This window comes from Pyrgilauda ruficollis, unplaced genomic scaffold (genome assembly GCF_017590135.1).
Source record: "Pyrgilauda ruficollis isolate IOZ18807 unplaced genomic scaffold, ASM1759013v1 scaffold34, whole genome shotgun sequence".
Lineage (NCBI taxonomy): Eukaryota > Metazoa > Chordata > Aves > Passeriformes > Passeridae > Pyrgilauda > Pyrgilauda ruficollis.
In genome coordinates, this window is record NW_024524822.1 from 6,220,955 (window position 1) to 6,247,920 (window position 26,966).

At 56.4% G+C, this 26,966-nt stretch overlaps 1 protein-coding gene across 1 annotated transcript; it reads left to right on the forward strand.

The window, feature by feature from the left end:
- Window positions 1-26,237, forward strand: ASS1 (argininosuccinate synthase 1). Its single transcript, XM_041474973.1, has 15 exons — window positions 1-31; window positions 2,369-2,480; window positions 2,919-2,987; window positions 3,287-3,475; window positions 5,320-5,376; window positions 5,778-5,852; window positions 8,744-8,814; window positions 9,175-9,205; window positions 12,973-13,063; window positions 14,888-14,972; window positions 15,977-16,041; window positions 19,968-20,099; window positions 23,736-23,892; window positions 25,406-25,471; window positions 25,973-26,237. Exons 2-15 carry the CDS (start codon window positions 2,373-2,375, stop codon window positions 26,025-26,027), a joined length of 1,251 nt encoding a protein of 416 aa, XP_041330907.1. The 5' UTR covers window positions 1-31; window positions 2,369-2,372; the 3' UTR covers window positions 26,028-26,237.
- Window positions 26,238-26,966: the final 729 nt, after the last annotated feature.

Below are 26,966 nucleotides of genomic sequence, written 5' to 3' on the forward strand. Positions count from 1 at the left end.
AGCACCGAGGGCAGCCGGACACCGGGAGTGCGTGAGTGTGGGCACAGCGTAGAGGGAGAGGGGAAAGGGGGGTCTTTGCTTTGGGGGATGTCCCCTCATCCTGTCTGTCCCATTTCCACCCACCCAAGGATGTCTCCCACCCCTGGGTGCTGGGGCAGGGCAGGAGGTGCCAGCTCCTTCCCAGCACGGTGCAGACTGCAGTCAAGCCCTTCCCAGCTCAGTTTGGGATGGGCGGGGAGTTTCCAAGTGAGTCCCATTTCCCTGAGGGTCCCCTTGGCCACCTCGGGAGGGGAACTGAGATCTCAGCCGGTACCTCCTTGTGCCCTCTCTGCTCTGGGGGTTTTGGGGGGCAAGATGGGGCCTCCACGGGGTGGAGGAGTGATGCTGAAGAAAACCCCAGCAGCACTGAGCACATGCCTCTGCTGCTGGAAAGGCTGTTCCTGTCCCTCCTGCCTGTCTTTGCCCCTGTCCTTGCCCCTCTTGCCTGTCCCTGCCTCTCCTGCCTGCTCCATCCCAGCCCTCAAGCAGCAGTCCGGCTGGTGAAAACAGTTCCTCTCTTCACCAAAGTTTCAGGCTTTTTATTCTCCTCCCTCTCTCTATTTATTTCTTGGTTTTCAAACCAAAAGCGCTGTGTTCCTTTGGCGCAGGGCAGCCCCAGCCTCTCCAGCAAAATCCCTGCCCCAACTCACACGGAAATTGCTACGGAATAATAATAATAAGGGTTGAGAAAGCCCCGCCGCGTTCCCCTTCACCGAGCTTTGTTTGCTCTGATTTATTGCCACGGAGTGCTAAAACTTCGGGGCTCTCCCTTCCTGGGCAGGCAGATTTGGCAGGAGCCGTGTTCCCAGAGCTGCTCCCACCCCCTTTCTGGGATGCAGGATGCGTCTCCAAGAAAAAGTGCCCCCGGGCCCCTCGGGCATTGCGACATTGGGACGCGTCTGAACAGGCAGAAGTTGGAGAGGTTTCCTTATCGCCCTGCTGGGCCACTTGTAGAGCCAGTGTGCCTGCTCTCGGAGGTGCTTACTCAGGCTGGCAACCACAACAGCGATGCTGGTGGCCACAGGGGGGATGAGCTGGGTTGGGCTGGGCCGTTTTGGAAACTGCGAGCGCCTTCCTGTAAATGCCCCGGTGAGGAAGAGACGGCTGGACCTCCCTGGGCCGGGACCCAGCTTGGCACAGCCACGGGCAACGAGCAGGGAAATGCTGCTTGCACAAGCCTGGGCACCGGCTGCTGCCTGCGTGGCAGCCCGACGGGCACGGGCAGGCTCGGGGAGCCGGAGGGAAGGGAATGGGGCTGCCAGACCCCTTTGTTCCTCAGCACGAACCCGGCAGAGGCAGGGCAGAGCTGCCTGTGGCTGGCTCCAAGCCTCACCCCGTGGGATGCTGGCTCTGCAGCACCGGGGAGCGCACCCCGGCGTTACCGCGTCCCGCCGGGAGAGCGGCTGGGTGGGCCAGCCCGGAGCGGCGGGCACGGCGCCCTCCCGGCCTGCAGGAGCAGGATTGTGCTGACTTGGCAGCAGCAGTGTGGAAGCTGCTCAGGACAGGGCTTGGCCGGATCCCCGTCCGCCTCCCCCGGCCAAGGGTCAGCTGGCATCGCCTCTTCGTGGGGCCCTGGGATTCACAGCCTGGCCTGGGGACTGCAGGGACAGACTGGAGGAGCCCCTTCCTGCCCGGGACTCCCAACCCTCCCCTGAGATCCGGGCTGCTGCGCCCTTCACTCTTTCCTGTTGTTGGCTGAAGTCCTCGATCTCCTTTGGCTGGAGGGTGAGGGGTGCTGAATCCCCATGTAGGTGTTTGGTGCTGGCAGAAAACACTGCAGCACAATTAGAACAAATGCCCTGTGAGCATTAATTAGACTTGGGGCTGGGCTGGATTCTGGGGGATGCTGCCAAGCCCCCCCAGCCCTGCAGCCATTGCTGTCCTGATGGGCACAGGGGGCTGAGCCTGTGGCAGCTCTGCAGAGGGCAGGACGTGCTGGGCTGTGCCAGAGCAAGGCATTGAGCTGTGCCTCTGCCACAGCACCTGAGCCCTGGCTCCTCAGCACTGCAGGATACGTGCAGAGCGTGGGGTAAGCTGTTCTGGGGCTGCCAGCATGGAGAAAAGGTAAGAGCAAAACCATCCTTGTGGCTGCCCTGGCCTCCTCTGTTGTCCAGCCACCTCAGGGTGCACAGGCAGGGTGTCCTCACTGGCTGACGGCCGCAACCTGGCCATGCCCACAGTGCTGTGGCTTTTCTTCTTGCCCCCAGCCCTGCCCTGGCTCCCTGCAGCCTGGGGGGGCTCTTGCTTCAGCTGATCCTTCCTGATGCCGTGGCTGATGGCTGCAGTAAGGGCAGGGGCTTCATGACTCCCTTTTCCTTTGCTTTGGCAGCACCATGGCTCAGTCCAAGGGCACAGTGGTCCTGGCCTACAGCGGGGGGCTCGACACCTCCTGCATCCTGGTGTGGCTGAAGGAGCAGGGCTACGACGTTGTTGCCTACCTGGTGAGCTCAGGGCTGTCCCCAGGGGCTGGGGGTGCAGGGGGTGCTGGGCCATTGGTCTGGGGGGGCTGGGGTGAGCAATGGGGGTCCTGCTGGGTGTGTGTGTGCTGTGGTGGTGACCCTGCTCGCACTGGTTAACCATGGCCCAGCTCTCTGCTGAGCTGCCAGCCCTGAGTGGCACAGCCTGTCCCTGCCAGCTAATGACCCTCTGCTAATGAAGGCAGGGAATCAGGGCAGAGCCAAGGGGCTTGGCAGAGGGGGGCATGGCACTGAGATATCCACCTCAGGGGGTGGAACTCCCCTCCTGCCCATCCTGGCTGTCCTCAAGCCCAGCCACCACGGACTCTGTCACGCCATGCATGATGCCCTGTGTCAAACTGGGCTTGCTCTGAGTGTTGTGGTCTTGTTTCACACTGAGTCTCTTTTATGACTGCTTTCCAGGCTAACATTGGGCAGAAGGAAGATTTTGAGGCAGCACGAAAGAAAGCACTGGCACTGGGGGCCAAGAAGGTAACGCTGTCCCTCCCCTTGCTCCCCACCTTGGGGGTGAACCCTGGGCTCTCACTCACCCCAGAGAGGGGATTGTGCCAATGAGAAATCCCTTCTCCAGAGGATTTGCCCCAAAGCCTTTTAGCAGGTTTAGAAAAAGTGTTGGGTTTGCCCAACTCCCTTCTCCAGAGGATTTGCCCCAAAGCCTTTTAGCAGGTTTAGAAAAAGTGAGGCAAAGATATTTTCGCTGCGCTGTTCCTAAAACTGCGGGGTGGGTTTCCACTGCAGCAGCCCTTCCATCAGGGTCCCTCTGCTGGCAGGTTTACATCGAGGACGTCAGCAGGGAGTTCGTGGAGAGGTTCATCTGGCCGGCAGTGCAGGCCAACGCGCTCTACGAGGATCGGTACCTGCTGGGCACGGCCCTGGCACGGCCCTGCATCGCCCGCGGGCTCGTGGGCATCGCCCAGCAAGAGCGAGCCCAGTACATCGCCCACGGGGCCACGGGCAAGGTGAGGGGGGACACTGGCACCGGGCAGGGATGGCTCGATGGGGGGGCAGGTCAGCCTGCAGGGCGAGCTGTGGGTGCCAGGAGGGGTGCACAGGGTGTTTTGTGGGGTCTGTGCAAAACTCAGCCGTGTTTCAACACTTCCTCCTCGCTTCTGGGATTTCTGTGCCCAATTTCGGTTCCGTCTCGCTGTTGGGAAGGTTGGAGTCACACTGAAATCTCTGTGTCTGGCAAGAATTTCAAAATGCTGAGGCTTCCCGGGCCAGGAGCTGGCTGGGACTGAGCCAGCACAACCCGGCATGGTCAGGGGCGTCCTGCAAGAGCTGCGGCTGTCCCAGACTCTGTCCCTATTCCTGTCCCCGGTTCTGGCTCTCCCGGTCCCTGTCCCCATTCCTGTCCCTGTCCCGGCTCTCCCGGTCCCTCTCCCGGCTGTGCCGGTCCCTGTCCCCGTCCCCCCTGTCCCCACTGGCCGCAGGGAGGACACTTTGCCGCTAGAGGCAGCCAGAGACCGTGGAAAAGGGATGCTCGGGGCCAGCCCGTTCCTGGAGAGGGGAAATCCCCCTCGGGGAGCATGGTGGGGGCGTGGGACCTGCGAGAGGTGACCGTGGGTCATCCCCGGCACCTCCAGCCCCTGCCCCGTCCGGGCGGGCACACCTGGGCCAGGTGAGGGTTCAGCGGGCGACCCAGGACTTGCCAGGTGCCTCCTCCTCCTCCTCCTCCTCTCCCCACAGCCCGTGCCTTGGGCTAAGGCCAGGTGTCTTCCCGGGGAGATCGCAATGGGTTTGGGGGTCCCCACGGTGGGGACTCTGCTAGAAAGGGGATGTTAAATGCAGCCGGGAGCTGCCGAGGGACTTGCCAGCAGCCAGGAGATGGGGCAGAGGGGCAGCTGGGGGGACACAGGACCACAATTACTCTCTCTCCTGCTGCAGTCGGGTCCCTGCACACCTTTCTGTCCATCCTATCCATCCCCAGCAAGCTTTTCTTGAGAAAAGTGCCCTGGAGCAGCACACCCCCAACGCCACGGTGTCCCCTCTGCTCCCGGGTGCCACCAGCCATCCCTGCTGGCAGGGGCACCCTCGGTGGCTGCACTCCCCAAGCCATTAAGCCGCGGGCACGGGCAGGGACTGGCTGCCGGTAACTCGACCCGGCTGCGGAGCTTTAAATGGGACCATCTGGGGTGTCCCCGCTGCCGAGCAGATGGACGAGCCCCGGGCCCGTGGGGGAAATGAGTGCTCGGCTGGATGTACTTGCTGTGTGTAATAGTCCTCTGGGAATGCCCAGCCCGGTGTAAATGTATCCTCCAGGCCCACGGCAGGGAAGTGGGGGTCCCTATGCCCCTTGGTGAGGGTGGAAAATAGGTTTTAGCAAGTGCTATTCCCTTGGAAGTGCTCGTAATTCCCAGCCTTCCTACTGCTCCTTGCCTCTTCCCAGATACCTGGGCTCATTAGTGGGATCTAATCAGCAAGGGACAATTAAGGTAAAGGGAAGTTTGGAGCTGTTTAATTACGAGTTTCTGCATCCCTCTGCTCACTGTGGTCTTACCCCCACCTTGCCCTCTTCCTTCTTTGTCCTTTGATGTCCTTGGGGGAAAAAATACCCAGATCTGGTTTGAGCACACAGCAATCAGAAGCTGCAGGAAAGGTGGCTTGGGGTTCCAACCAGCCATGGAGATGGAGCAGGAATGATCCCATGGGACAGAGAATCCTTGCCCTCTGTGCCCAGGGTTTCCAACACCACCAGGGGAGCTGTGGCTAGAGCCAAGCAGCTCCTCAGAGGCTGAGAGTGTGTGTGTGTGTTATCACACCCTGGGCTGGGGTGACCCCTCAGCACCTCCCTTTCCTGTTTCAGGGCAATGACCAGGTTCGGTTTGAGCTCAGCTGCTATGCCCTGTGTCCCGAGATCAAGGTAAGGCACCCAAAAGCATCCCCTGCCTCCCCGCTGCCGAGCTCCTGGCCCCTCTGCAGCTGCTGGGAATTCTGTTTTAACACCGATGCAAACGGCCCTGCCTCACTTTAACAAGCCACCAGCTGCACGCAGCGACGTTTTGGCATTTCAGGGGGCTGTAATGATCCTTAATTGACCTATTTTTACCCCAAACACCACGAGGCCACAGAGGAGACAGTACCAAGGCAGCTGCTGGATAATCGATGCTGCCTGTTTCCCTTTGCATCCAGTGCCTGGTTAGGTCCGGGGTTTGGTTTACTCCCACCTTGTGCTGGGAGATTAAATTTCAGCTGGGGGAGCAACACCCTGTGGGTCTTGGCTCCCAGGGGCAGAGGGGGCTTCTCATCTCATGCTCCTGCCAGGTTGTTGCACCGTGGAGGCTGCCCGAGTTTTACCAGCGCTTTCCTGGACGCCGTGAGCTGATGGATTATGCCAAGGTAGGAGCTGGTGTGGGGCAACCACAAGATGCCCAGGGCAGCAAAAGGTGCTCAGAGTGGCTATGGAAGCTCAGGGTACCCGTGGGGTTCTTGGAGTGACCATGGGATGCTCAGGGTCACCACAGGATGGTTGCCATGGCCTGGCAGGTGACAGCAGTACACCCTGCACAACATCCCTGCAGAACCACTTAGGAGCCTCCTGGTCAGAGTTTCCCCCACCCCCCTTTCATCTATTTCTTTTTCTCCTTCCTTTCTAAAAGCCCCATAATTACCTGGCTATTAATTGTAACCCTCTTTCCAAGGAAACGGGTCTCAGCTCCCTGACTTGTGTAACAGACAAAGCAAATACATTCACCTTTGTTGTCCCTTCCTTTTTGAAGTACAAGTTACAATAAAACATATTAGAAGTTTTGCATCAGGTTTTTATGTGCCCACCAGGGTACCTTTCTTTTTTAGCGACTTCATGGAAATGCTTGACAACTCAGCTCAATCAATCAAGAGGGAAAAGTCAGCTCTGTGCATAAACCAGAAAATTGCTTCAGTTTTTAAATAGCTGCCACCAAAGCTGCCTGGGTAATCTGAGGGAAGGCGAGGTGTGGAGCTGGAGGGATGTGGCGTGGGGTGAGGAGCCCTCGGAGCCCATTAGGGCTGCCGGGAGAGCGCGGCGTGTTGAGGATTGTGTTTGCCATCTGCCGCTGTATTATGAAGGGGAGAGTTTACGAGAGCTTTCCATATGTTGCCAAACAAATTGTCAAATAGGGGAGTTATTAAGAGCGCCACGGTTTTATTATATGGAAAATGGAACATGTGTTTTTGGGTTGGGGGTTTTGTTTGGTTGTGGGGATTGTTTTGTTTGTTTGGGAAGCGGGGGAAAGGGAAATGAAATGGATTGGGGCCCCATTCCAACAGCAAAAGGTTGTGGGGTGAAGGTTTAAGTACTTTCCAGTCTTTGGTTATCTGTTACAAAAAAAAAGGTGGTTTCCCTTCTTTTTCTTTCTGAGGAGAGGGAGATGCATGGCCAGGTCCTTGGAGCACATGAATGTGCTCACCTTAGTGCTGGGGGAATTGGAAAAGGATGCTGTTTGGGGCTCCATTGATGCCAGGAAAAGTGAGGCTCTGTTTCACTGTGGCACAGCTCTTTCCATGGATTTGTTGCCCAGGGGCTGAAGCCAGCCTTGCTCTGGCAGCAAATCTGTGCCAGTGGCTGCTTCATTCTCACACACCTTAATGAGAACAGCCAAACTCTCCTGGGTGCTGCTCCAGGATTAGCCTGGCCACAGGCAGAGCCAGGTGAAGCTGAGAACAAAATCCCTCTTTGGTCCTGGCACCTCTGGCTCCAGCAAAGGCTGCCTAGGCTCCATAGATATTGGGTCTGGACTTGAAATGGGATGAGGATGGGTTGGGGAGCACTGACTTCCCCAGCTGCCACGAGGAGGCAGAGGCAGGAGAGGGCTGGCTGAGGGCACAAGCCAGCTCAGGTCTGGAAGATGGATTTGTACACCCCAAGTGAGATGGGTGTGCCAGTGGTGGGTCTCTTCTCACAAACACAAGATAGGGCAAGAGGAAATGGCCTTAAGTTGTGCCAGAGAAGATCTAGATTGGATAATGGGGGGTCTCAGCTGGCACTATGCTGGAATTATGGTGGGGAGCCAGCAAATCCGAACCCATGAGCCTGAGGCCATGTCCCTCCAGAAGAAGGGCTGAGTCAGTCCCTCTACAGCATTAGGAGATCTCAGAACCTTGTTCCCACCTCAGCTAATGGTTTGAGGGCTGTGGTGCAAGGACCATGAGCATTTCCTTCCCTTGTTCCTGGCAAACAAGAAATGTCCGCTCAGCCCTTGCTCCTCTGTCCCCAGCTGAGCCCTTCACTGAGTCCCTGCTGTGGTGACACTGAAATGCCAGAGCTGCCCAGCAGTGCTCGGGCTGTACAGACACACCAAGGCTCAGTGGGAGCCGCTGTCCCCATCCCTGTCTTGCCATGGCCATCCCACAGCCAGCACACTGTGACTCAGTGTCCTGGCAGGGTGGGTGACGTCCCCACTGCTCCAGTTTCAGCCTGCTGCCGTCACCTCTCCGGCTAATTCCCCCACGTATTCACCTCGTTTTCACAGGCAATTTCCCCCATTGAAATGTCAGTAGATAAATGGCACGCTGGTGACCTCGTTAGGGAGCCAGGCTCGGTGCTGCAGTCGTGCTGGCCAGGCAGCTGCTGTGGGGCCACACGTCCCTGAGCACGGCGTGCTCGAGGTGCCCGGGCTCAGAGGGACACTGAGCCTGCCTGGGGTGTGTCTGCTCCCCCATGTGTTTGCACGAGGCTGTGGGGATGTGCTGCTGTCCCCTCACGACAGGGCATTTGTCCTCTTTAGGCTCTAGAGCATCCTGTGGGTTTGGGGACTCGGATCCCGGTGTCACCTCCCCTTGCTGAGAAGCCTGGCTGAGGGAATCATGGAACACCTTGAGTTGCAAGGGACCCACAGGGTGATCGAGTTCAGCTCCTGGCCCTGCAAAGAGCACCCCAACAATCCCACCACATACCTGAGAGCATTGCACTGTCCTCCCCTGGAGCTAGGAAAAGCAGACATCATCTGTGCTGGTGTCCCATCTCTGGGGTTCACGGGGTGCTCTGGGGCCCCTTCTGAGCCTGTGGCAGGGCTGGGATGGCTGTTCTCCCCCCACCCAGCACACTGTGTCCCTGATGTCCCTGTTGAGGTGGCCCTTGTGGTGGCAGCTGATGTTGCTCAGGGTCAGGGACATGGGAGTGCACCTTGCTCTGTGCTGCCCTGCTTGTGCCATGGGTTGTGCTTTTGGGGCTGATCCTGCTGGGAACCAGCATCAATGAGGGCTGGCTTTCCCTGCAGGCTGGCTTACCCCCACTCTCTCTTTCCCCACAGAAACATGGGATCCCAGTTCCTGTGACACCTCAGACACCCTGGAGCATGGATGAGAACCTAATGCACATCAGGTGAGCAGCTGGGCAGGTGGGGAGCTCCTGTGAGGTGAAGACCTGGGATCTTGAGTCCCAGTCCCCTCCAGCCTACGTGTCCAGCACAGCCCCTTGCACATCCCAGGCTGCCCCACCAAATCCTTCATCCTCCCTTTCTATCCAGTTGTCCACATTCCAAGTGGCAGCATTCACCTCCTGGACTCTCCTAAGCCTGGCTCTCCTTTCAGGGTTGCTGCTAAAACGCTCTGGCAATCCATAACGTGCACTTATGTCCATCCTCATGGGGTGGGTGGGAGCGGGGGTCTCATCCTGGTGAGTTTTGGGGTTGCAAGTTGCAGGTGCTGCAGTGACTTCTCTCTCCTTCCCTGCCTGCTGCAGCTACGAAGCCGGGATCCTGGAGAACCCCAAGGTAATCGATCACGGCAGCAACGGCGCCGGGGGCGTCTCGTGTATTTGCAGCCTAATTGGAAATTTCACGGCGGGGCCGTCCGTGTGTGCGGGGAGGCTCCGCCGCCGCCCCCGGCACGTTAATTGTCGTGTTAATTGAATAGCGGAAGGGACCGTCTCGGGGTGACACCGGAGGGGACAGTGTCGCGGGCAGCGTTAAAGGAGCAATGAGGCAGACGCGGTGCTGGTGACAGAGCTGGTGGCGGGTGGCAGAGGTTCAGGGGTCCCCTGCAGCTCGCCCAGCCCTCCTTGCTTTGCCAACCCGCTCTCCATGGGGGTGTGGGGTAAAACCTCCCGTTGGATGGGTGGAGACCCTGTGGGCACCCATGGGGCCACCAGCTCTGGCTGCCAACAGGGACGTGGGGCAGGGCGCTGCCGGTGACAGTGCCACATCTCCGGCCACTGCGAGCCGTGCCCGTGGTCCTCTGGCGCTGCCTGCGCCGTTCACGCTCCAGCGGGTCACCGGCCCGGCCGCTATTTAAACTATCTATTTAAACTATCTATTTAAACTATCCATCAGGCCTAATTAGACAGCCCGGCGAGAGGGGGGGAAGGCAGGCAGAGCGAGCGGAGCCGCTGGCGCTCCGTGCCCGCAGCCGGCTCCCGCAGCGGGGCTGACGCGTGCCTGCGGCGGGGAAGGGAGGAAGAGGAAGGTGAAGGCGGAGAGGGGGTCCCGCTCCTCCCGCTCCTCCTCTGCTGCCCTCCAGAGGGGTGTCTGTGGGTCAGGCTGTGCAGAGCCGGGTTCCTGTGGGGTCTCCCCCTCGCGGGGAGTGGTTGGCACAGGGATGGGGCTCACGGCTGTGGCTGAAGGTGGCACGGGCCTGACCCGCGCCCATCCCGAGCCAGCCGCCGCAGCCAGCGCCTCTCCGCTCCTCCCGCACTCCCCAGGCTCTGCCAAGCCCGTTCCCTTCCCAAACCCCGCTTGGAAAACGGGGCTGAGCAGTGCCCTGACCCCATTCCCGAGCATCCCCTGCTCGGGCACCTCACCCCATGACAGTGCTGGACGTGGCTTCCTGGAGCGCGGTGTCACTGCTGTCACTGTCACTGCTGTCACTGTCACCGCTGTCCCCTTCCCGGCCCGGGAAACGCTGCTGGGCACAAGGTGGCCCTGGCAAGATCCGGGGTGCCGGGCACGGCGGGCTCCCCTCCCCAAACCCCCGGGACCTGCCAAACGCAGGGATTTGAAAGCAGATGGTTGAGCTATTTTCTGCCTCTGTGAGGCCCGATTGAAGGGCAATGAGGCAGCTAATGTGGAGAAAGATAGAAATTTACTTGCTTTAACTTCATATGGCACTCTGAAAGAGTTCATTCAGTCCCGGGCACAACAATATCAGCCGGATGAATAAACCATTTGCGGCATCGATAGCTCTGCATCATGGTTTACTTCATGGACCATTTGCTTCCAATTTCTTCTCTTCTTGCCCCGTTTTTCTTGCTTCTTTCTTCCCCCCTCCCTCTCTCACTTTCCACACACTCTTCCTTTTTTTTTCCCCCTTTTTTCCCCCCCCCTTTTTTTTCCTCTCTTCCCTTTAAAGATGACATTGCAGGACTAGCCCCCCTGCGGGGAGGGATAAATAGAAGGCATTGATACACTGCAACAAACTATTTGTCATTTGAACTGTGCTTTTAGGAGAGAGAATAAAAAGAGGACAGACTCACACCGTAATGATGGAATGCAAGCCAAATGTCACTTTTATTTCTATTTAGTTATTTTATTTAATAGGGGTTTTCATAGTTGGCTCGGAAAATTGGAAACTACCTGACTTTGACTTCCAATGTTTAGTAAAGAGTTTTTAATACTTTCCGGTATTTTTTCTCCCACCCCCCTCCACCTTTTCCTTTTGAACTCAAAGTTTTTCATCATCTCTCACAGGTTCATCTAGTTAATAAGTGTGATCAGGGCTAGGAAAGGGCAGACGATGTAAAATTGAAATCCACAGCCCGTGTAATCTGTGCGTGGGGGCACGGGGGAGATGCGCCTGCCTGCCAGCGCCTGCCCCTTAGAACGAGGGAAAGGGACAAAAATGACATTAAATGGGAACTGAGGAGGGGTTTGCTGCAGTGAGTGCTTGGGTAGCTCTGTCTGTATTCCCAGGATTTGGCTGGGGCTGCTGTTGGGATGTGCACCCCGAGGTTTGGGGTGAGGCGAGGGGTCCCCCCCACTCTGGAGGGTGGGATGGGGTTCCCTTGCAGCTGTGTGGGGTTCCCTCAGGTGCTGGCAGTGGTTCAGCAAATATAATTACATTTGGACCAAAATAAATGGAAGTTTTCACTAAAATTCTTGTTGCTTGTCTGGAAAAAAATTAGATGAAAACTTCTGCTGTAGAGAAATTACTTTTCAGTTTTAAAAGCTTAATTTTTTTTTTTCAAAGCAATCACTTGGTTGTATTACTATGGGGCTTTTTCCCCTAACTTGCTTTATACCTTATCATTTTTTTCCTTACTGGAATGCAAGAGAAGGGAGGAAAAGGAACGTTTAAAGGTCCTTTCCATCCCAAACTATTCTATAATTTGATTAAGTGAGCAGAAGATCTGTGCTTGAAAAAGGAAAAGAGGAACAGGGTGAGCATGGGCCAGGCATTGGGTGGGTGGGTGCAGGCAGGGCCCCCTTGGCCAGAGACACACAGAGCTCCAGCTCTGTCCAGCTGGGTTTAGTGGGGACACCAGTTTGCCACCTTAAAAAAAAAAAAAAATAAAGTGCTTGACTCTCCATGGTGCTGCAGTGCCCTGGGTGCTCTGTGCCTCCATTCCCCCTCCACCTCCTGGAGCTGTGGCTTGGTGGGGAGTCCCTCTGGAGGCAGGAGCTTACAAACACAGATCTGAAAGTATTTTGGGGTCAGCCTGTGCAGTCGCATCATGGGTGAGTGCTGAGGGGCCATGTGAAATTGCAAAGCATTTGTTCTCCGGGACGGAAAGCTTTTTTATATTACATTTCCCGCCCCCCCCCCCCACCCCCCGCGCCCCCCCGCGCTTCTTCTGGCACGCACTTCAATTGCAGCAATTCACCATCGGCACCCGGGCCTCTGCTGGCCTGGCTCTGATGGAGATAAGATGCCTCTTCCCTATAAATCTCAGGAAAAAAAAATATACATAAAGGTTGATGTGCTCTGAAATGGGTTTTTGCTTTGCTGCTCTATTTTCCCCCGTGTGTATTAACCCCGGGGACACCATGAAAGAGCCGGTGTGCCGGGAGCACCTGCTGGGGTCAGGCCTCCTCATCAGTTTTTTCGGTCAGTGCCGAATAAGCCCGGCCGCGGTGCGGGGACGTGCGGGCGCCGCTCGCCGCCAGCATCCTGCTTTTCCCTGCCTGACTTGCTTCTCCTCAGCCATCCCGCCTCCAGCTGTGGGGGCGTTGGAGGAAAAGATGAGATCAAGTTGAGGGGAAAAATTGGCTGATTCTGCCAACCCCTTTGTTCCCGGGGCCCCCGGTAAGCGCCGGTGCTGTGCCGTGCTGGTCCTGAGCTTTGGGATGGGGGATGCACCCCTGGAATGGGGGATGTGCTTTGGGATGGGGAATGTGTTTTGGGATGGGGGATGCACCCCTGGGAGGGGAATGTGCTTTGGGATGGGGGATGCCCTCCTGAGAGTGGAATGTGCTTTGGGATGGGGGATGCCCCCCTGAGAGTGGAATGTGCTTTGGGATGGGGTATGCACTCTGGGTTGGGGCTGCCAGCAGCGTTGGCCATGGCAATGCCACTGACTGTCCCTCTTCTCTCCCTCTCCCTGCAGAACCAGGCTCCTCCAGGGCTCTACACCAAGACCTGTGATCCGGTCAATGCTCCCGACACCCCAGATGTGCTGGAGATCAAGTTTGAGAGGGGTAAGAGCCTCTGTGCTCCCAGGCCCTCGTCCCTGGGTCCCCAAGCCCCACTTCCCACCTGGGACTGGGCTTCTCTGGCAGCTGGGAGCACCCCCAGGGTGGGGGCAGATGGGTGGCCCTGACTCATGACACTGGGGCTGAGGATGGTGCCTGCAGCACACCAGGGCTCCTTCAGGTGTGCAGAGGGTCTGCTCAGATCTCAGGGGCTTTCTGGGACCCCCCCTGAGAGTGGGAAGGGGTCTGAGCCCCCTCACCTGCCACCAGGGCACAGTGGGCACAAAGTCCCCTCCCTTGCAGGTGGCTCTGAGGGCATGCAGGTGATGCTGGCCAGGTAACAACTGGGGAGCTGCTCAGCAGGGTTTGGCTGGTGATGCTGTCATGAAGGACGCAGGGATGCTCCATTGCATCCCTGGGGACACAGGGCAGGGCCCAGCCCCGAGCCAGCATGAACAGGGGACACTGAGCAGCATCTCCACCTCTGCCAGCCACGGCCATCCTCGTGCCACCATCCATTCTGGCAGCAGTGGTGAGCCCAGCACAGGCTGTGGGGAGACCCTGCTGGGAGGGGACACCCCCTCCCCACCGCCAGCCTCCCTGCTCCTTTATAACGATCCCCCTGCAAGGAGCAGCCCCCCTCCCGGCAGCCCATTCAGCCCCTAGTTAATTTATTTGAAGTTTTAATCTAATTATTAACTATTTCAAAGGCTAAGCAGCTTTCAGCAACAACAGCCCCGACAACGTCGGCTCTTCGCCGAGCGAACCCCGGCCAATATCCCGGTGGACGATGAGGAGAGAAAGAGCCGGGGCGAGGGGAGGGCGCGGGGTGGGGGGGCCCACGCCGAGAAGCAGCTTAAGGTTCATTATTGCCGCGAGTTTACATTTAATAGCAATTTACAACTGAGTTTATAAACCCCTGGAAAATAGGGGGTTTAAGGGGGGGGCAGTGGGGGGGAGCTGACAGCCCCCATCACTAGGCAGGGCTCTTGCGGGCGCCTATATAATAAAGACTAGAAAGGGAGGCATTGAGGCTGATTGGCAACTGATAGTGCGTTAAATGGTAATGAGGAGGGCAGATGGAGGGGGGATTAGCCTCCAACTCCGCACCGCTTTTCTTTGTGGGCTCCGCAGCCCCCTTGTCAGCTTCCTAATACATTTATTGCTCATTTCACACCGCTAAAGAAAAATGCCTCTTTCTATTCAGCATCCCCCCCCCAACCACCACCACCACCCCGCTCTGCTTTGCTCCTGCCCGGTGCCCTTAAAAAAAGGGAAAAAAACCCAAAAAAATTAAGGGGGGGAAAGAAAGAAAAGGTGCAATAATTAATTCATGGCGGGGAGCACCCCGCCGAGGGGTGCGTGTGCATGCGTGTGCGAGCAGCCGTGCCCCAGTGTGGGGGTCCCCCCCAGACACCCCCCGTGCTGGTGAGAGGAGGAGGGGGGGCACACATTTGTCACTCTGTCCCCCCTCCCCAGCAAGGGCTGGTGGGACAGAAGGTGCTGTGCTGTAAGACAATTGCGGAGCGTGAAATTCAATTAGTTAAGGGCCTGGTTGCAATTTCACAGACCCTAAAAAAAAAGAGAGGGAGGAGAGAGAGGAAAAGAGGGGGGTGACGTTTTTATGGCCTTTTTTATTTATTTATTTCGCTCCTCTCCAGAGGTGGGTCCCCCTCCCCTCGCCTCCCCCTCGCACCAGCTTGGATATGCCTTTTTAAGAAGTTATTTAGAGTTCATATCTGTCACATCTATTTAACGCCCACGGGATGATGTTCCGGGGGGATCCTGACACTGCCTGATCCTGCCCATCCTCTCTCCCCGCCTCTGCAGGTGTCCCAGTGAAGGTCACCAACACTGGGGACGGAGCCACTCGTTCCTCGGCCCTGGAGCTCTTTGTGTACCTGAACGACATCGCGTGAGTGCCACCCTGTCCGGCCAGCAGAGGGGACAAGGGCCGCGTCCCCAGGGCACCCAGCTAGGGGTGGGGGCAGGATGCTCAGAGCAGACACGTCCTGATGAGCCCAGGGATGGTGGCCAGTGGGTCCCAGTTGTGCCATAAATGCCAGCAAGCAGAGCTGGGCACCAAGGCCAGCAGCACGAGGGTATAAATACCTCAGAGCTTTGCTCACTGGGCACGATGAGGATTAAAAAGTCCTCTGAGCATTCTCTGGGCTGCCCGTGTGCCCCAGCTGCCCTGCCCACTGCAGAGCACCCTGTACTTCTTGTCCCAGCTCAGTCCTGGACCCCCTCTTCTCACATCTTGCATTGCCCCTTCTCCCGGAGAGGGCTCAGTGTTCTTTTTGTGTGGAGACTTGACTTTTCTGGGGAATGGAGTCCTGCTGGCCAGGTTCATTGCCCTTTTCTATTCCTGTCTCCACAGCAGCAGCTCCTTTGTGGTTTTCTTTCCATGTGCCATCCCATGCCCAATTTCTGCTGCTGCTGGCACAGAACCATCCTCAGGAGTTTGCCCAAAAATACAGCAGCACCCATGAGGGCACCCATCCCTCCTAAGTGCCACCTAGTCCCTGGCCATCTTCCTCTGTGCCTTTATCCTCCTGGTGGTGAATGGCAATGAACTTCTCCACTTTGTTCACTTTTTAAATGGTTAATAAGTGGTTTTACAACTGCTTTGGGAATGCAGCTGTGCCACGTCCTGTCTCCTTGTCCAGTTTATTTCCCAGTGGCCAAAGTGCCACGGCTGCCTGCAGCACTGGTGGCCCCACTGACAAGTGAGAGACGGGTGGAGAGAAAAATCCATTTCCCTGTCACCTGCTTTGTCCTTGTCCCTGCTGCTGGTCAGCAGTGCTGCCCAGAGGCTGGCCTGCTGTCTTTTGGGGTTTTCCCCCATTGTCCACCCCTCTGATCCACCTGTGTCCCACGGTGGGGCTGGGACTGCTGCAACCTCCCTTCTGCTCACAGGGGCAAGCACGGGGTTGGGCGCATCGACATCGTGGAGAACCGCTTCGTTGGGATGAAGTCCAGAGGTGAGCCTGCCCTGCCCTGGAAAGACAAAAAAATGGGAAAACCATGGTGGGTGCTCAGTAATCCTGGGTGCTCTGGTTCAGATCACACCAGCAGCGCTCAGCCTTTCCCTCCCCATCAGATTTTGGCAGAGATTTCCCCGTGACAGGGGCTCCTTGTTGCTCTCTAATGGCAGCAGCTGCCACTGCTGGCACTGTCCCAGTGCCCCCAGGTGAGACCTGTCCCCACAGCAAACACACCAGGCTCTGGGCTTGTGTGGGGATATGCCCATGGAAGGTCCTGGATGGTGCCAGACTCTCCAATGCCTGTACAAACCACAGGAAGCTGATGCAAATTACTTTTGATTTTTTTTTAAAAAAGCAAATATTTGATTTATCCACACATTTTTGAGTCCACGTCTCCTAATATTGATCTTCCATTGGGATCAATTTCATTGGAAACCTCTGGAGGCAGCAAGCTGCCCAGTGCAAAACTAAATAAGGAGGTGGCTCAGCATCATTTCCCAACTCCTTACTCCAACTCCTTTGTGTTACATCTCATTAATACTTTATTAGATGTGTCCTTTCTTTAAACTTGCCCTCTGTGCAGGACAACAGCAAATATTTTGGTAAGACTAAGCCTGCAGTGTTCCTCCCCACCACAGAGCAAGAAACAAAACCCCAAATCATTTGATCTGAATTTGAATAATCAAATTAAAACCAAAAGAAGGAAGAAAAAACCACAACCCGCACACACCAGCCTGTGCATTTGCATTCAGGATGCTGAGTAATTTGTCAAAATCTACTTTATTTTTATAAGAGCCACTGACACGCTCTAGTGACCCTTCCAGCATTTAATAATTTCTCTAAACCCCATTTAACTGTCATGTCTGTCTCCCGTGTGACATTGCTGAGCGATCGCTGCCGCGTTCCTGCGCTGGGGGACCGGGGGGTCTGCGGCAGCTCTGCAGGGATGAGACCCTGGGGTGGCTCCCCGTGGGGGTGAGGACTTGGGGTAGCCTCCCCCCTTGCTTTGAGCAGGATCCTGCCCCTGGCTGGCTTTTTGGGATTAAGAGAAACCTCCCAAAATCTGCTCTGCGGAGAGGGAGAGTGGGATGGGAGCAGGCCAGAACAGGAGGGGCTGAGGACACCTGTTCTCTTCCAGGGTTTTGGAACTCAGGGTGACCCCAAATGGATTTAATATCAATGGTGCAGGAGATGGGAGCTGGGCTTGGAGGAGACAATCCTTAAAACCCCAGCAGTGTGGAGCTGCCCCGCAGATTTGGGGTTCTGCAGGGGAAACTGAGGCACAGGCAGCAGCACGGCCAGAGCCTTCTCTGTGGTGGAGGTGGCAGCGAAGGTGCCTCCTTTTCCTCATCTCCCAGTCCCAGCAAGCCAGAGAAGAGGAAAAATTAATTTGCATTGATTTTTACTAAGCTCCTAATTGGACTTCGTTAAGGCCTAGTGGGCGAGGGGCGCAGGGAACTCGGCCCGGCCTTTCCAGCCCTGTGAACTCGGAACTCACCCCGGCCTTTCCAGCCCTGTTAACTCGGAACTCACCCCAGCCTTTCCAGCCCTGTGAACTCGGGTGTGCCCTGTTTGTTTTAGTGGCACGAGGGTGGCTAATTACGGGGTGCCAGGGTCGGGGGGCACGGCTCGGCCGGGGGCTGCGGCTGCACGGCCCTGCCTCTGCCTCCCGCTCGCGTCCTCATTATCAAATTATCTTTTTAACTCCGAAGGGGGGCTAATTAAGTGAAGTAAATGAAATCAGTGGGGAGGAAGAGAGAAGGAGGGGGACGGCCGCTGCCAAAAGCCGAGCGCTGCTGGCCCCTGGGGCTTTTCCTCCCCTTGGCTCCCTCCTTTTTCCTCCTCTGGATGTGCTGAGCTGATGGAGGAGGAGAATGGAAAACCCCTTCCCTGCAACAAGCACATACCAGGCCAAACTCGGCCTCATGGCTCAGCCTCGGCTCTGGACCGGGGGTAGAAATTTGGGCAGCATTTTCCCATGGGCACAGCATCACCCTGCCCTTCCCCTCGGGAAGGCACCACATCCCTTCCTGTCCCAGGGATGACGTCGGGAGTGACAGCCTGCACTCAGCACAGCAGAATTGCTCGGATGGAGGTGAAGTGACAGCCGAGGTTACAAATTAGAAAATTTTAAGTAGCGGCAGCTGTCTCCTTCGCTGCCTCCCTCCCTGTCCCCCCTGCTCCATGTCCCCCCTTCCTTAGCAGTAATTATGGGGTGATTGAAGCATCGTTGGGCTGCAGTGCTGACACCTCTGTCTTTTTCCTGTAAACATGGGGAGAGGAAAATAGACACTTGGAGATGGTGCGAGTGTCACTTTGAAGGTGTCTCTTGTCTCCTCGGCAGTGGCAAGGCTGGAGAGTGGCTGTCAGCTGCCCTCCCCTCTGCCCCAGCTGATGCTCTGGTCCTGTCTCCCAGCACCCCCAGATGGGTAGGATGTGGGGGTCAAGGCATGTACCCAAACCCCAGCCCAAACCGGCTTTAACAGCCTCTAAGGGAAAGAAGAGGGAATATTAATTGTAATTGTATTAAGTGTGTTTTAGTGGTGGGCTCAGCTCCACAGTCAGGGCTGGAGGGGACAACGAGCAGCTCCCTGTGCCCCTGTTACTGCTGTGCCCGTGGAGACAGCTGGGGTTTGGTGTAAATTTGGCTGTCTGCTCCCACATCCTGAGGGAATGGATGTTTGGTGAACACCTGAGCTGCCCCAGGGGCTGCACTGCACCATCACTGAGGTGACTGCTCTCCTTTGAGACATCAGACTGTGGTCTGTGCCTGTAGGATGCTGAAATCATGGGCACTGCTTGGGACAAGGTCTGATGGAAGAGCCTTGGGCTGCTGCCCTTGTGGCTCCTGTTGTGTCTGTGGGACTGTGGCCACGCTGGCACAGGACGTGCTGAGCCTGTGCCACTCTCCAGGGCACTGAGAGAGCAGAGCCTGGCGAAGTTCTGAGCCCTGTGGGCTCCCCTCAGCCTCTCTTGGGGCTGGTTTGGGATCACATCCCCTTCAGTGGGGACTTTGTGCCCTTTACCATTCCCATGACTGCACCACAGCAGATGCCCAGCGTTGGGACCATCCCTGTAGGCAGGGGACAGCCCTTTCAGTGGGGACTTTGTGCCCTTTGCCATTCCCATGACTGCACCACAGCAGATGCCCAGTGTTGGGAAGGGACCATCCCTGTAGGCAGGGGACAAGGACATGCTGGTGGAGCAGCCCTGGCTGTGGACAGCTCACAGCCTTTCCCATCACATATCCACTGCCAAACCAGCTCAGCATTTCCCCACGATATTTCCTCACAATATTTCCCCCTGCATCCACCACGGACAGGAGAACCGCATGACCATACTCTTATTTAAACACCAAATAACCACACCATGCACAAAACAAACCTTGAACGGCTAGAACAAAGGAGCAGCTCACCAAAATAATTCAACATCCTCCATCCCCAGGCCTTGTGCAATGGGGGGGCAGCAGGAAGGGACTGGGGGGGCCCTGCCAGCCCCAGAGGAGGTTGCCCTGGCAGCCCCCAGGTAGCCTCGCTGCCTGGCAGGGAGAGGAGGGCTCTGCGGGCCCTGCGCTCCCCATGCCTGTGCCCCGCTCGTTCTGCTAATTACAGGTTTTCAGCTGCAGACCGTTGGGCACGGATGGGTGGGGGGATCAGTTCCCAAACCCTGTCATTTAGCCTCGTCAGAGTGCCTCTTCAAAGAGGGGAATCTAGAAATTTTCTCCGCAAGGTGCGGAGTGGACTGTCTCGGCCCCAGCATGAATATAATGACAGATGCATTTTACAGCGAGCTGAGACTGAATGCGCTCGACCACGGCTCCTTCTGTCAGCCAAGTCATTATTTTTTGTCATTTGCTGACAGTTTTGGTCTCATTCGTTTCTCTCTCTTTTTCTGCTTTTCCCCCTGCCTGGAAAAATGGCTAGGTATCTATGAGACCCCAGCAGGAACTATCCTATACCGTGCGCATTTAGATATCGAGGCCTTCACCATGGACCGGGAAGTGAGGAAAATCAAGCAGGGGCTCTCCTTGAAATTCTCAGAGCTGGTGTACAACGGTAGGTGCAGTCCAGTCCTGCCACAGCAGCATCTTCCCAGCCTTCCTCCCCATCCTCCCTCCTTGCTGCTGAAGCTTACAGGTCCCATTGGTTGTGAAATTGAGGTGTGGGTTTTGAGGCTGCTCCTGGGGAGAAATGTGGGTTTGGGCTGAGCAAAACCCCACACTGTGCCTGCTTTCCTGCCCAGGGAGCTCCGTGCCTGCCTTTGGGAGGCCATGCCATATTCCTCGAGGGCTTGCTCATGGCATCTCTCCCAGCCCAGTGCCACCACTTCATCCCAACCAGCATATTTGGATGTAATTCACCATCCTTTTGTCCCCCCTCGTGTCACCTTTCCCCAGCTCTCACCTCCAACCCCTTCCACCTCTGCCTTAGTCTCATGCACACTGTGATAGCGGGCACCCAAACTTTTAAACTTCAAACCCTGCCACGGCATTTGGAGCTGGAGAGCTGTCCCTGTGCCCTGGCAGTGTGGCACAGGGGACTCTGGGGGGATGGAGGGTCCTGGCTGTGCTATGTGGTGCACAGCCCACACAGGGGCACTGCGGGTTGGGGCTCTGCTCTGGGACAGGACAGCTCTGCCTGGAGAGGGCTGGGAGCCATGAGGAATGAGGGATAGTGACTCACCCTGGCAGTGAAGGACAGCAGTGAAGCCCTGTGTCCTTCCTCCTGTGCAGCAGCCACAGCCCCAGACCGTGGGTTGAGTTTGAGGGGTCTCAGCTCAGCGTTTCCCCTGTGCCACAGGAGCAGCTCCCTGGCCTGGCACCCTGGGGGGAGAACCAGCACTGCCCTGGGGGCTGCTCCACGGATCCACCCCGACCCAGGCTCTGAAGGAAGTAGGATTAGCTCAAAATGCCCTAAGCAGGCTCAAAGCCTCACTGGCCACACCTGGGTGCTTGGCTCAGAGGCCCCACACCAGGAGATTCCTGCCCCATGGCCAAACATTTGTCATTCACAGGCCTTGATTTCTCAGCCTCCCAGCTCCTCCTCTATCACTTTTCAGGTGCCTCTAACCACAAAGGCTGGGATGATTCCTTTGGGGTCTTCCATGGGGAGATACCATGAAATAACCTGGTTCTGGGAGCTCAGGCTTTGGGCAGCAGCAGATCAGTAGGACTGGGTCAGGCTTTTCTCCCCTGCAGTTTCTGGTGCCAGTGCTTGTCACCTTCCCCTCCAAGGACATTCCCTCTTGAATCTTCCTCAGCAACTGGCATTTAATGCCTGAGCCCCTTTGCTGCTTAAATCACATTTTAGGGCCCTGTCAGGGGCTAGGGGAGCCTTTGTCACCTTCCTCTTGGATCACAGCCCGTGCCCTCATTCATTCTGTAGTGCCACTCTTGCCTCTGGCCATTTTTATTAGATTTTGACCTGGCCTGCCTTTCCTTTGGCTATTTTTTTTTTTTTTTTTTTGGTAGTTCAGGCATAAACCCGTTTGTCGGTTTATTCCTAACCACTGGCTTGTTGTGCAGCCGCCAGGTTAAAAAGCCACTCAGGGAATCATGGTTTCAATTCTCCCTCCCCACATCTGCCAGGCAGAGGCTGCTGTTTCCTTGACTCCACGTGTTGAATCCCCAGGGATTCCCAGCTTGGTCCTAGACTTCCCAGCCAGCCAATCCTGAATCCCAGGAACAACCCCAGCAGGGTGCAATGAGCACCCGTGGGTCCCCGTGCCGGAGGCCAGGCTTTCAAGCTCACCTTCCTTTAACACCTCGTTATCGCAGCTAGTCCCGTTTTTTAGGAGAATTAGTGTTTATCTTCCCCCTGTTCCTATTGATCCCATTGTGGAGGGGTGGCTTTGAAGCCAGTTCCCGTCCTTTCCAGGTGCGGAAATGCCATTGTCCCCCTGCCTGCGCCGTGATTAGGGCAGAATGGTGGGAAGGTCATTAAGGGAGATCGCTTCCAGTGTCTGCAGTGGGGGGTCGGGAGGGGGGGAGGCTTCTTCCCACCTGGAGCTGTCAGAGTCAGGATTTAAGCAGCTGGTTATTATTTTAGTGTGTCTGGGGTTTATTTTTACAGGGATTTTTACATCAGTGCTGCTATTTGAAGAGTTGTACTTGGAGGGTGGGTACCAAAAAAAGGAGTGTATTTGCCTGGAGCCGGGGTTCCTACTGGCATGGCAGTGCTGATTTTAGGGAAGGGGTCCCCAAGCCCCCCGGCCATGCCTGGGTGGAGCAGCTGAGGGGGGTCAGTTCAGGGTTTGGTGGTGAGGGGCTGCAAGACCATGGTGCTGTGCCTTGAGCAGGGCCACACAGACCCCGGGGACAAGGCTGCAGGATAGGGCCCTGCTCAGGGGCTGCTGAGGCCAAACAACAAAAGAAATTATTTGTTTCTTTAATGGCTTCGGCCCCGGAGCCCAGCTGGGAAGAGAAAGGTGAGAGGGCACCGGTGAGAGATGGGAGAGATAAAGCCGGGGCATGACTGGAGGGCGGTGAATGGGCTCTTTCTTTCTCCACCTCTATCTCCTTCTACATCTCCCTGGCTTTATTCCAGGTCTCCCAGGACTCCCTGGCTAATAACCCTGCTTAGGGACAGGAGGGGCGTGGGGGTGGCAGGCAGGGCCATGGCCCCTCCATACACCTGCAGTGCCACCAGCCACTCCCCCAGGATGTTTTGGGGGCTGGGGTGTGACTGCACATCACACCAACACCCAGCCCGGGCTTCAGCTCAGGGCATTTGGGTTGCCAGGGGCTGCTGTCCCCACTGGAGCCAGGGCAGGAGGAGGCTGGTTGGGGTTGGATGGCGTTTTCTGGGGTGCCAGCACTGTGTCCCTCCTGTGTCCCTCCTGGAGCTGTGACAAGAGTGGGGACAAGTCAGACCTCCCCACAAGAGGCAGCAGGGACAAGCCTCGCTGACCTTGGGGGGCTGGGAAAGTGGAGAGCCCACCCGGGGCTGCTGAGAGTCCTGTGCCCCAAAGCACACCCCAGTGCAGCCCCAGGGCCAGCCCAGGCTGTGTGAGCTGGGGGGAGCACTCTGCTCTGCATCCCTCTGGGATGGGGAATGGGAACTGCTGGGATGACTGACCCACTGGAACCCAGATTGCTGAGGGGCTTTCCCTTCCCAGAGCTGCTGGGGGTGAAGTATTCCTGAGGGGCTGCATCCCCCTGAGCACAGTCCACAGGCTGGGGTTGGCTCTTTGGCCAGACCCCTGCTCTGTTCCTCCCAGGGGAGAATGGCTCATCCCCTTCTTGGGGTCTGGGAGCTGATCCCCCCATCGTTTCTGTGTGCATCTGTCTGTCTCCACCTGGCCTTCCCAAGTAGGTGGTGTTTGAGTGGCAATTTCATACCTACTTAACAAATCTTTTCATTTGCATGATCACCCCTGCCCAGCAGAGCTGGAACAAGGATGGCTCCATGGCCTATTTCTAGTTTGTTCCATCCTCTTCTCCCATCCTGAGGGCCGCCAAGGAGAAGGGTAACACCTGAGCTTTCCAACCCTCATGGCTCAGCCTGTGTGTCCCAGCATCTCATTTCCTCACCCAGTCCTGCAGTTGCATCCCTTCCCTTGGAAATTACCCAGGCTCTGCCTTGTAAGGCTTAGCCTGGGGACCACCCTAGGCTGCTCTGGGGTACCACCAGGGGTCCCAGGTCCCTCTAGCCATCCCCAAGCCCCTTGCTGATCCCATCTCCTGTCCTCAGGCTTCTGGCACAGCCCTGAGTGTGAGTTCCTGCGGGAGTGCATCGGGCGCTCTCAGGAGCCCGTGCTGGGCACCGTGCGCCTCTCCGTCTTCAAGGGCCAGGTCTACATCCTGGGCAGGGAGTCCCCACGGTCCCTCTACAACGAGGAGCTGGTCAGGTGAGTGGGGCTGGGGAGGGCAGGGTGGTGACAGTGAGCATCCCATCCTCATCTGCATCTCTATCCCTATCCCATCCTCATCTGCGTCTCTATCCCCATCCCACCCCACCTCATCCTCATCTGCATCTCTATCCCCATCCCATCCCACCCTCATCTGCATCTCTATCCCCATCCCATCCCATCCCACTCCCAGTGGCACAGGTGACACCATGGGCCCAGCCCAGCATCCGGCTGAAGCATGAGCCATGTTTCAAGTCAATATTGGTTTTTTCCCCCCTCTGGCTTTTCCCTTTTTCTTCGTGTTGTTTTCTCGCTTGCTCTCTCCCCCCTTCAGCCCTCCCTCAACTCCTTTCAATCTCTCTAAACATTTTATAAGCCATAAATACACCCGAATGAGTTTAGATCAGTCGGAGTCAAATTATCTTCTCTCTTTCTCTTCTCTGGCTTTTTTTCCCCCCTTTCCTCCCCCTCAAAATCAACAGCTCCTAATAATCCGTCCCAACCCTTCATTATGCTTTGCACTCTCACTTGGAGAGATTAAATGAATAAAGTATTAAAAAAAAAAAAAAAAAGAAAAAAAAAAAAAAAAAAAGAGGGAAGAAAAAAAAGGAGGATGGAGGGGGGTGGGACGGAGGAAAAAGAGAGAGGGAGAGAAAAGCAGGGGCACTTATTCTCCCTGCGTCTCCAACCATTTTCCTTTTCTTTTTGATTTCTACATCGCTGGTTTGAAAGCCTTTGAGTGACGGCGTCACAGGAACCCGAGAGAAAGCTGTGAGAGGCAGAGCTGTGTGGAAATGCCTCTGCACAGTAGGTAGAAAGTAACGTAATTATAGAGCAGGTCAGAACCACTCGAATGAGCAAAAATAAAAGCACAGAGGTTTTTCTGTAGCCCGTCAGGGGAGGTAAAATCGTTGTAAACTCTTTTTTTTTATTATTTTTTCTTCTTTATTTCCCTCCACTTCCTCCTTTAAGGTTTGTGGTTTCTGGGAAATGAGCCGTGTGTTTTGGGGATGTAGGAAACTGTTGGAGCTGGGATTCAGTGGGTGGCTGCTGCCTTGGGAAAGGGGATGTGCTCAGTGTTGCACAGAGGAATTGGCTGCCAGGTCCAAAAACCCCCACACCAGACTGGGGCTGTCCCTGCCTGGAGTCTGTCCGTGCCTGGGGCAGTGTCTCCTGCCAGGATCCTGTCCCTTTTCTAGAGCCACACCTGTAGGATTACTCTGGGAGAAGGTGAACATCCCTGGGCACTGCCAGGTGATGATGCAGGTGAGGGACCAAGGAGAGAATTTTGGGGCTGTGTCTCTGGCAGGGCCTGTGGAGCCTGGGCATGTCCCCCTTCCCCAGGGGCTGGCAGGGACCCTGACCTGAGCCCCCTGCAGCCCCCAGAGGATGAAGAGGCAGCAGTAGTGGAGAGCAGCCAGGTCTGGGGTCCCCCACATCTTCTCCCTTCCCAAAGGGCAGCCCTGATTCCCCTGGGAATCCCGTGGCAGTGACAGTGCCTTTCTCCCTGCAGCATGAACGTGCAAGGGGACTACGAGCCCGCCGACGCCACCGGCTTCATCAACATCAACTCCCTCAGGTCTGTGGGGTCCAGTGGGACCCTCCCCCATCACCCCGGGGCTCCCCCCTGTCCTCACTCAGGCTCTGGGGGTGAACCAAGCAAGCTCTCCCTGAACAGTGGGGTGCCACCAGCCCCGCCAGTACCAGCCCCGCCAGTACCAGCCCTGCTTAATTGCAGCCTTCCCCAGCACAGCCAGCCTCGTTATTTTACTTATTTCTCTGACCCCTCCCAACTCTAGGGCTGTAAAACACGCCACATTTACATAATGGGTTCTTAATTTTTCCTTTGCCTGTTAACTGCTTTGTTCTCCCCGATCCTCCGTGTCCCCCCGACTCCTCGAAGATTAATTACATTATCTCGTGGGGGAAAAAAAAAAAAATAATTAAACTGTACAGGCCTTAACAAACGCCTGCTCTTCACGCCCCCTCATTCTGCTTAAATTAATTGAAAGGAAATGTGTGTTCTTACTGTTAATTTACAATTAATTTTTTTTTTTTTTTTTCAAATCCCGGGTTCCAGGCTGAAGGAATATCATCGTCTCCAGAGCAAGGTCACTGTAAAGCAGGATGAATAGCAATCAATCGCACGCGAGCCTCCCGCTCCCCGTTCTAATTTCTCCAAGAAGTAGCGCTAATTGTGGTGGCAATTTGTAATTGTAACTCGTCTCCCTGGAGCGGAGCGGCTGTGGAGGTGACGGCTTTGTTACGGGGCTGCAAGTGAAATGCAATCGGGGGGGTTAAAAAAGAGGTTTGTCCATCGGAGGAGAAGTGGGGAAAGAAATAAACCCCAGCCAGGCGCGGGGTCCGGCATTAAGAGCCGGGTTTTATTCCTGCCTCGTTTGTGTGCTCCTGTGGCCCAGCGCTTCCCCCAGCCCAGCTTTGTGGAGTTGGGCATGGATTAAGTGGCTGAGAAGGATGAAGGATGTGGGGGGATTGGTGGTACCTTGTGGGGAAGGTGGGGAGCAGGAAATACCTCTCAGGGAGGTATTTTAGGGGCTGCAGGGGTGAGCTGGGTGCTTGAGGATCAACAGGGCTTGATCCTTTCTGCTGCGTTTTGGTGAGTTTTAAAGAGCAGACTCGGGAAAGACAAAAATGCAGGGAATATCCTCTGGTGGTGCTGCAGGAGGTGAGGAGGAAAGGAGTGCTTGCTCCATGCTGGGCAGTGTGTCCCTCTCCCAGAGTGTCTGGAGGGCTGCATGTCCCTGTGATCCCGATGCTCACACCTGGCTGGGAGGCAGGGATGGCTCAGCGAGGGAAACCTGGAGCTGTGATGGAAGCAGAGGGAAAGGAAAGAGGAAAGGACTGGATTTCCTAGCCATGCAAACACTCAGTGCTGGCACTCAGCACTGCTGGGACTGGGGAAGGACATGGGTTGGGATGTCCCCACATTGGGTGTCCCCAGGACAGGAGCAGAAGTGCTCCCTGGAACTGGGGTGCTCCAAGCACAGCCAGCAGGGAGCTGGGCAGCCCCAGCCCAGCAGCAGGAATGTGCTGCTTCCCAACGTGTTCGGGGA